We start from the raw sequence: 9,511 nt of genomic DNA, 5'->3' as shown, positions 1-9,511 counted from the left end.
ATTTTTTTTTTTTTTTTTTTTTTTTTGAGACAGAGTTTCGCTCTTGTTGCCCAGGCTGTAGTGCAATGGTGCGATCTCGGCTCACCACAACCTCTGCCTCCTGGATTCAAGTGATTCTCCTGCCTCAGCCTCCTGAGTAGCTGGGGTTACAGGCATATGCCACCACCCCGGCTAATTTTGTATTTTTAGTAGAGACAGGGTTTCTCCATATTGGTCAGGCTGGTCTCGAACTCCTGATCTCAGGTGATCCACCCGCCTCGACCTCCCAAAGTGCTGGGATTATAGGCATGAGCCACCGCACTCTAATTTCTGTATTTTTAGTAGAGACGAGGTTTCACCATGTTGGCCAGGATGGTCTCGATCTCTTGACCTCATGATTCTCCTGCCTCAGCTTCCCAAATTGCTGGGATTACAGGCATAGTCACCACACCCAACCATTCATCATCTAAAAGAGATGTTTAAAAGATACTTTCCTTTTTATTCAGGTTGGCTGGATATTTACAGACCTCGTCTCAGAAGATACCCGAAAGGGTACAGTCCGCTACAGTAGAAATAAGGTGAGGTGGAGATAGGAATGTGTATGTGGCCCTGTGGCTTGGTTACAGATGGCACTGGCCTGCATTCTCAGGGTCTCTTTGCACCGCTGGTTCTAGCTTTCAGGCCACATTATTATTATTATTATTTTTTGAGATGGAATCTCGCTCTGTTGCCCAGGCTGGAGTACAGTAGTGCAATCTCAGCTCACTGCAAGCTCTGCCTCCCGGGTTCATGCCATTCTCCTGCCTCAGCCTCCCAAGAAGCTGGGACTACAGGCGCCCGCCACCACGCCTGGCTAATTTTTTTTGTATTTTTAGTGAAGACAGGGTTTCACCGTGTTAGCCAGGATGGTCTTGATCTTGACCTCGTGATCTGCCCGCCTCGGCCTCCGAGGGTGCTGGGATTACAGGCGTGAGCCACTGCACCCAGCCCTCAGGCCCCATTATTTTTCAAGAGGTCTTCTTGATCAATGAAGGCTGGATCTCCTGGTCTCATAGAACTAAACCCATCTTACCTTTACAAAGCAGTGACTTTCAGGGCTCAGCCCATGGCGGGTGGTTTGCGTAGTGCTTCTGGCCTTCGTAGTCTTGGGTGGTTTTAGATGAGGAATTGATAATGGTTAGGAATTGTAGATACTTGTTTCAAAGTGGTTTTGAGTTTTATAGTTTGGTTCTTTTTTTTTTTTTTTTTTTGAGACGGAGTCTCGCTCTGTCACCCAGGCTGGAGTGCAATGGCCGGATCTCAGCTCACTGCAAGCTCTGCCTCCCGGGTTTATGCCATTCTCCTGCCTCAGCCTCCCAAGTAGCTGGGACTACAGGCGCCCGCCACCTTGCACGACTAGTTTTTTGTATTTTTTAGTAGAGACGGGGTTTCACCATGTTAGCCAGGATGGTCTCGATCTCCTGACCTCATGATCCGCCCGTCTCAGCCTCCCAAAGTGCTGGGATTACAGGCTTGAGCCACCGCGCCCGGCCACACTATAGTTTGGTTCTTATTTTTTATTTTTTTGAGACAGAGTGTTGCTCTGTCGCACAGGTTGGAGTGCAGTGGCACAGTCTCGGCTCACTACAGTTTCCTCCTGGGTTCAGGTGTGCGCCACCATACCCAGATAATTTTTTTATTTTTTTTATTTTTATTTTTTTTTTTGAGACAGAGTCTTGCTCTGTCGCCCGGGCTGGAGTGCAGTGGCCAGATCTCAGCTCACTGCAAGCTCCGCCTCCGGGGTTCACGCCATTCTCCTGCTTCAGCCTCCCGAGTAGCTGGGACTACAGGCACCCGCCACCTCGCCCGGCTAGTTTTTTGTATTTTTAGTAGAGACGGGGTTTCACCGTGTAGACCGAGACCAGGTTTTGCTGTGTTGGCCAGGCTGGTCTCGAACTCTTGTCCTCAAGTGGGCCTTCCACTTCCACCTCTCAAAGTGCTGGAATTAGAGGTGTGAGCCACTGCGCCTGACTTAGTTCTTATTTTTTAATGAAGAAATAGAAACATATTTGGCATGATGCTGTAAAATTGATAGGCTGCTTCTCTTGTCTTAGGACACCTATTTCCTAAGTTCAGAAGAGTGCATCACTGCAGGAGACTTCCAGAACAAGCATCCCAACATGTGCCGGCTCTCTCCCGATGGACATTTTGGATCCAAGTTTGTTACTGCAGTGGCTACAGGTATAACAGGGACAGTTGTAATGTAAATATTACCACCTCGTTAATATGTTTTGTTCCTCTTTTTGGTAGCCTTTTATCCTTAACTTAGTTATAGTGGACTTTCTTACTGGGCTTGTGGGATGTAAATTCCTCCTTTCTTTTTATGGTAAAAATTCTGAACTTGCCGGCCGGGCGCGGTAGCTCAAGCCTGTAATCCCAGCACTTCGGGAGGCCAAGACAGGCGGATCACGAGGTCAGGAGATCGAGACCATCCTGGCTAACACAGTGAAACCCCATCTCTACTAAAAAATACAAAAAACTAGCCGGGCGAGGTGGCGGGCGCCTGTAGTCCCAGCTACTCGGGAGGCTGAGGCAGGAGAATGGCCGGAACCCGGGAGGCGGAGCTTGCAGTGAGCTGAGATTACGCCACTGCACTCCAGCCTGGGCGACAGAGCGAGACTCCGTCTCAGAGGAAAAAAAAAAAAAAATTCTGAACTTAACAGCATAAAACTATAAACACAGACCCCAAAACTCATAACAGAATCAGGACCTCCACAGTGCTCTCCTCTAGGCCAGTGCTGTCCTTAAAAGTCCACTTTTTTGGCCGGGCGTGGTACCTCACGCCTGTAATCGCAGCACTTTGGGAGGCCAAGGTGGGTGGATCACTTGAGGTCAAGGAGTCCCGAAACCAGCCTGGCCAGCATAGTGAAACACCATCTCTATTACAAATACAAAAATTAGCTGGGTGTGGTGGTGGGCACCTGTAATCCCAGCTACTCAAGGAGCTGAGGCAGGAGAATCGCTTGAACCCAGCAGGTGGAGATTGCAGTGAACTGAGTTTGTGCCAGTGCACTCCAGCCTGGGTGACAGGGCGAGACTCAAAAAAAGAAAAAAAAATACATATATATATGTGTGTGTATATATATATGTGTGTGTATATAGACAAGGATGTTCCCCTGGGCAACAGAGTATAACTCCATCTCAAAAAGAAAAAAGCGGGTTTTTTTTTTTTGACAGTCTCACTCTGTCATTTAAGGCTGGAGTGCAGTGGCGCAATCTCGGCTCACTGCAACGTCCGCCTCCTGGGTTCAAGTGATTTTCATGCCCCAGCCTACAGCTGGAATTGTGAGCGCACACCACCACACCCGACTAATTTTTGTAATTTTAGTAGAGACAGGGTTTTGCCTTGTTGACCAGGCTGGTCTTGAACTCCTGACCTCAGGTGTTCTCCCTCATTGGCCTCTCAGAGTGCTGGGATTACAACATCTGTAATCGTAGCATTTTGGGAGGTTGAGTCAGGAGGATCCCTTGGGACTGGGAGTTTGAGATCAGCCTGTGCAACATGGCAAGACCCCATCTCTACAAAAAATAAATAAATAAAACATATTTTAAAAAAAGAAAGAAAAGTGTTCAAGCTGACTGCAGAAGTTTTTGCACTTTGCTGCATATTCTTGAGCTTGCCAGGTTTTTGTGTCTTTTTGTTTGTTTTTTTGAGAAGGTTCTTGCTCTGTCACCCAGGCTGGAGCGCTGGAGCGCAGTGGTGTAGTCACAGCTCACTGGTGTGACTCCTGGACTCATGTGATCCACCCCCATCAGCCTTCCATGTAGTTGGGACTACATGCGTGCACCACCATGCCTGGCTAATTTAAAAATTTTTTTTTTTTTTTCCCCCAGAGACGGAGTCTCTCTCTCTTGCCCAGGCTGGAGTGCAGTGGCGCAATCTCAGCTCACTGCAAGCTCCGCCTCCTGGGTTCACGCCGTTCTCCTGTCCCAGCCTCCCAAGTAGCTGGGACTACAGGCGCCCCCCAGCACGCCTAGATAATTTTTTGTATTTTTAGTAGAGACAGGGTTTCACCACGTCAACCAGGATGGTCTCAGTCTCCTGACTCGTGATCTGCCTGCCTCGGCCTCCCAGAGTGCTGGGATTACAGGCGCAAGCCACCGTGCCTGGCCTAATTTTTTAATTTTAACAGAAACGAAGTCTTGCTGTGTTGCCTAGCCTGCAGTTAGTTCCTTGATGTAAGGTGCATTTAGATTGATTTTCGAAATGAATATACTTTTTGAATAGTGATAGGCATCTTTCACATGTTAATTATTTTAATAATTAATACATGTTAACTATTTCACATGTGAATTAGTTGAGTCAGATTTATTTTCCTAAATTGTTGCTTGGGTTGAGCACTTAAGGGAAGGGTTGGGAATTTGGGCTAGGATTGAAGGAGGGTCTGGGAATTCTGCGTTACAGAACCCGTTAAGTGAGGGCACTCTGTGGAGGGGTGCTGTAATGGTGGGAGACTCAGGGCAGCTGGAGAGCAGCTGGGGCGTCAGGCAGGGGGCACTGGGCACCCAGGAGGGGAGCAGAAAACAAAGGCGCTCATGTCATTTAGAATTCTACCTGGCTAGCATTGTATTTACAGACGAGGAGAAAGGTATCGTCATACTCTTCTCGGTGTCACATCCCCACACCCCTGCCACAAGTAGGCTGATATCTGGGTGCAGTAGTGTAGGCTGGTAGTTTCCAAGCCTATCAGACTCAACTCCTGTTTTTAGAACACTTTGTGATACCCCTTTACTATGCAGAAATAAAATTCATGGGTAATACAGTTAACGTAGGCTGCCGACACACAGAATTCTGAAATAGAAGGCAGAGTAATTGTAACATCAAGGGAAAGTGATAGGAAAGAAACAGAATAAAGTCGAACGTTTAGGTGTGTCAGTGCTTCTGGACTGACCCGTGAGGACAGCACAGTGGGATCCGTGCTGGCCTGTGTGGGCAAGGGCTGAGCACAGAGCTGAGTCTAGGCCTCTTAGCTGGCCTTGCCGTCAGCAACATGGCTTCCTGAGAGGCTCAACACCTCTCCACCCAGTTCCAGGCAGAAGAGTGTACCCTTACCTCAGCTTACACTATTATAGTCCCAGAGAATTCAGTGTGCATTGAAACTGTGCCTGTCTGTTCTGTGGCTCTTTATAAAATAGAATTGCTTCTAATCTCTCATGATTGTAAATAGTGCTTTTTTCTACACAAGTGTGCAGTGGGCATTCTGAGTTATGTGGAATATGGAACAGTTCCATAGTATTTCAGTGTGGTTTTAATTTCTATTTCATTCTGAGTGAAATCGAGGGTCTTTTATTTTTATTTTTAATTTTTTTTTGAGACAGTCTTGTTCTGTCATCCAGGCTGGAGTGCAGTGGCACGATCTTGGCTCACTGCAACCTCTGCCTCCCGAGTTCAAGTGATTCTTGTGCCTCAGCCTCCCAAGTAGCTGGGATTACAGGGGCATGCCAACACACCCAGCCAATTTTTGTAATTTTTTTTTTTTTTTTGAGACGAAGTCTCGCTCTGTCGCCCAGGCTGGAGTGCAGTGGCGCGATCTCGGCTCACTGCAAGCTCCGCCTCCCGGGTTCATGCCATTCTCCTGCCTCAGCCTCCCTAGAAGCTGGGACTACAGGCGCCCACCACCACACCTGGCTAATTTTTTTTTTTTTTTTTTGTATTTTTAGTAGAGATGGGGTTTCACCGTGTTCGCCAGGATGGTCTCAATCTCCTGACCTCGTGATCCACCCGCCTCGGCCTCCCAAAGTGCTAGGATTACAGGCGTGAGCCACTGCACCCGGCTAATTTTTGTATTTTTTATAGAGACGGGTTCACCATGTTGACCAGGCTGGTCCCAAACTTCTGGCTTCAAGTGATCTGCCTGCCTTGGCCTCACAAAGTCCTGAGATTACAGGTGTGAGCCACTGTGCCCCATCTAATTACTGTTTCTATGGAGAAATTATTCCACGGGCCAGAAGAACTGGCACATTTTTAGTATTACAGTTTCTAACTTGGGGGCTACCACCTTCAATTTGAGTCATACTTGTTGAGAGTTGAGAGATTATATAGATCATCCTTGGGCTTTTTTCGCCTCTAGAATTGGCATTTACTGAAAGATGTTAGAACTGAGAGACAATAAATAACCTAATTTATAAGCAGATAGGCAGTGACAGCCGCCTTGTGTCTGTGTGAATCACCCCTCTTGGTGCTCAGACTTGCCATGGTCTCCCTTTCCCAGGGGTGGTGGCCGACTAAGGAGTGCAATCCTCATGCGTGTCTTTAATCGCTACGGCTCGGATGAAGGTTTTCTAACTCAAGTGAAGTGTGCTCTTTCCCCTGTGTTAGGGTCTCTTGGTCGTGGCTATGTGGGGACCCCGTGGCGCTGTTGGAAATTGTACTTGCTGCATTCCTGTCCTACGTCCCTCCTTAGACAGGAAGGTGCAGACCAGGCCTGGCACGGTGGCTCATACCTGTAATCCCAGCACTTTGGGAGGCCAAGGTGGGCAGATCACAAGGTCAGGAGTTCGAGACCAGCCTGGCCAACAGGGTGAAACCCCGTCTCTACTAAAGATATAAAAATTAGCTAGGTGTGGTGGTGCACGCCTGTAGTCTCAGCTACTCGGGAGGCTGCGGCAGGAGAATTGCTTGAACCTGGTAGGCGGAGGTTGCAGTGAGCTGAGATGATGCCATTGCGACAGGGCAAGACTCTGTCTCAGGAAAAAAAAAAAAAAGGAAGGTGCAGACCGAGCCATGTGGCACAGGGGGCGTGGCGCTCCTACTGGCAGCATTCAGGTCCTGGCTGGGATGCGAAGGCCTCGCCCCTCCCTCTGCATCTGTCCTTCCTCCCCTTTCCCCTTTCATTGTACACAGATATTCTCTGGCATGAGACTTTAGAGTGTAAGGGCCCCGTTGAAGTGTGTGCTTTCCTCGAGTGACGCTGAGGGGCCTGTGGAAGGACAGTGCAGAGCTTACCCCCACACTGGGCTGGGCGTCTGTCTCCTCATAGTCTGGCATACTCTAAATTTACAGGCTGTGAAAATTACTTCCTGAGGATCTGGTTTAAAAAACCAGAAATGCATCTCAGATTCAATAGCAGCTGAGGTTTTTCTGTCGCTGCCTGTTTGTAGGCCCTGTGATCTTTCCCACGTAAGGATTTCCTGACTGGCTGATTTGTGGAGGGAGTGATAGTTAACTTGTCCTGCCAGCCGTTCCGGCAGGGTTACACAAACCCATCAGGACATGTATTTCCTGCTGCTCTACGTGGGAAGGGGAGTTTGCAGTTCATCTCAGTGAATTTACCCTTGAAGATTATCCATATGGCCAATTTTGCTGTTTATAAACAGCCTTCAGTTTTATAAATACTGCTTTCCATTTTTCTCTTATTCTCAACTGCTAGATTTTTCTTTCTTGAATGACCTGTCATGTTAATGATCAATCTAAACACCAGTGCAGGTTTTTTGTTTTTTTGTTTGTTTGTTTTATTCTGGAGACAGATTCTTGCTCCATTGCCCAGGCTGGAGTGCAGTGGCGTGATCTCAGCTCATCGCAGCCTCTGCTTCCCGGGGCCAAGCAATTCTCCTGCCTCAGCCTCCTGAATAGCTGGGATTACAGGTGCATGCCACCATGCCTGGCTAATTTTTATATTTTTAGTAGAGACAGGGTTTCACCATGTTTTCCAGGCTGGTCTTGAACTCCTGACCTCAGGTGATCTGCCTGCCTTGGCCTCCCAAAGTGCTGGAATTACAGGTATGAGCCACCGTGCCAAGCCCAGTCCAGGTTTTCACAGTGTCCTAACCAGATGTCTGCACTGTGGTTCCCTGGCACTCTGTCCAGCCTTTGCCTCTGCTCTCTGTGAGCCCTGCATTCTTTTAGTGCCATTTATGCCACCAAGCACATGGGCGAGTGAGGTGCCTGTGTCTTTGCTGAGCTATTAGTGGTCGTTTGCCCAGGGTTGGCTACCTCCTGAGCATTGAGTTTGGGGCAGGGAGAAAATCCTATGCTAGTGAACTGTGCCTTTGGAGCCAGTTTGACTCTGGGTTTTGAAGCCATCCATCACCTGCCTCCTATGTGCATTGAGAGCTTTGTGGCAGCCAGCTCTATCTCCTCCCTCACCTTTTTTTGTTTTTTTGGCCGTCAGGTTTGCTTTCTGATGCATGTTTGAAAGCCACGTGCACTATGTTTCTGTTTTCTGATCATAAATGATTGTTTTTGTCAAAGAAACTGAGATAGAGGTATTGGGGTTTTTTTTGTTTTTCCTCCAAAGCTATAACAAATGATGAGAGCCGGGCACAGTGGCTCACACCTGTAATTCCAGCACTTTGGGAAGCTGAGGCGGGAGGATCACATGGGGCCAGGAGTTAGAGACCCAGCCTGGGCAACATAGTAAGACCTTACTTGTAAAACAATAAATAAATGCCTAAAAAATAATGAGATTGTAGTCAGTGGTAACTTCAGTTCTAGAAGCACACCCTGCGGCGGTGGGCATTTCCCCCATGCCTGCCTCCTCCAAAGGCTCAGGCTGCCCCCATGGCATCATCTGCCCAACTCACTTCAGGGACCTGGTCTAACTGGACCACACTGCCGCCTCTCAGCGGTGATCTGTAGTCCCCTTGTCCCCACATGAAGTCATTCTGGAGGTTTTGATGGAGTGGAGACTGGGAGAGAAGAATGGGGTGGGCAGTGTGGAGGGTGAAACCGTGGAGGATCTGGGCTCCCAGGTCTGCCCACGGCCGTGGAGTGGCACCTGCGCCTCCACACTGTGTGATGACACCTGGTGGCATCGACTCTGCGTGGTGGCCGTGTAGGTTTCTGTAAGACAGAGGTTACTGTGTATACAATACAATGACTGGATTTGTATTAAAAATAGTTTCCGTCTTGCTCTTCTCCTACCCCCTCCCCCATCTCTCTGCCTCCAGATGAATTTATCCACCCGTCCTTACCGTGAACCTAGGAATCTATCTGCCATTTATGCCCCTGGTGTTACTATGAACCAGGAGCCCAAGATGACGCTAAGCCTCGCTTTAGGGGCAGATGTTAGACAATGTTTAATAATATATATTTTTTTTAATTGGAAAAATAGGATCTCACTATGTTGCCCAGACTGGTCTCAAACTCCTGGGCTCAAGCAGTCCTCCCACCCTGCCCTCTCAGAGTGCTCAGATTACAGGCATGAGCCACTGCACCCAGTATTTTCTTTTCTTTTTTTTCTTTTTTTCAAACGTTTAACAATCTTGTTTTCCTGATTCTGATAGAGCGTGTCCGTGGTGGCACCTGTTTGTGGAGCCAAGTGTGTGTGGAGCTGCAGGGTGTCCTGACATGCATGTCTAGGTCTTGTGTTGTGGCCACCCATCCGTTGACTACTGAACTTTTTTTTGTTGTTTTGAGATGGAGTCTCGCACTGTCACCCATGCTGGAGTGCAGTGGTGCAATCTCGGCTCACTTCAAGCTCCGCCTCCCAGGTTCACGCCATTCTCCTGTCTCAGCCTCCCGAGTAGCTGAGACTACAGGCTCCCGCCACCA

At 48.4% G+C, this 9,511-nt stretch overlaps 1 protein-coding gene across 1 annotated transcript in view; it reads left to right on the top strand.

The window, feature by feature from the left end:
- NPLOC4 (NPL4 homolog, ubiquitin recognition factor) overlaps nt 1–9,511 on the top strand; it is a 102,965-nt gene that overhangs the window by 64,743 nt on the left and 28,711 nt on the right. The window contains exons 10-11 of the mRNA XM_031934242.1: nt 486–557; nt 2,073–2,199. Of these exons, the coding sequence (XP_031790102.1) occupies nt 486–557; nt 2,073–2,199 (199 nt within the window). The remainder of the gene's footprint in view (nt 1–485; nt 558–2,072; nt 2,200–9,511) is intronic.

This window comes from Piliocolobus tephrosceles, chromosome 16, assembly GCF_002776525.5.
Source record: "Piliocolobus tephrosceles isolate RC106 chromosome 16, ASM277652v3, whole genome shotgun sequence".
NCBI classification, from domain to species: domain Eukaryota; kingdom Metazoa; phylum Chordata; class Mammalia; order Primates; family Cercopithecidae; genus Piliocolobus; species Piliocolobus tephrosceles.
Note: the sequence above shows the minus strand (reverse complement) of the source record. Positions and strands in the feature narration are given on the sequence as shown.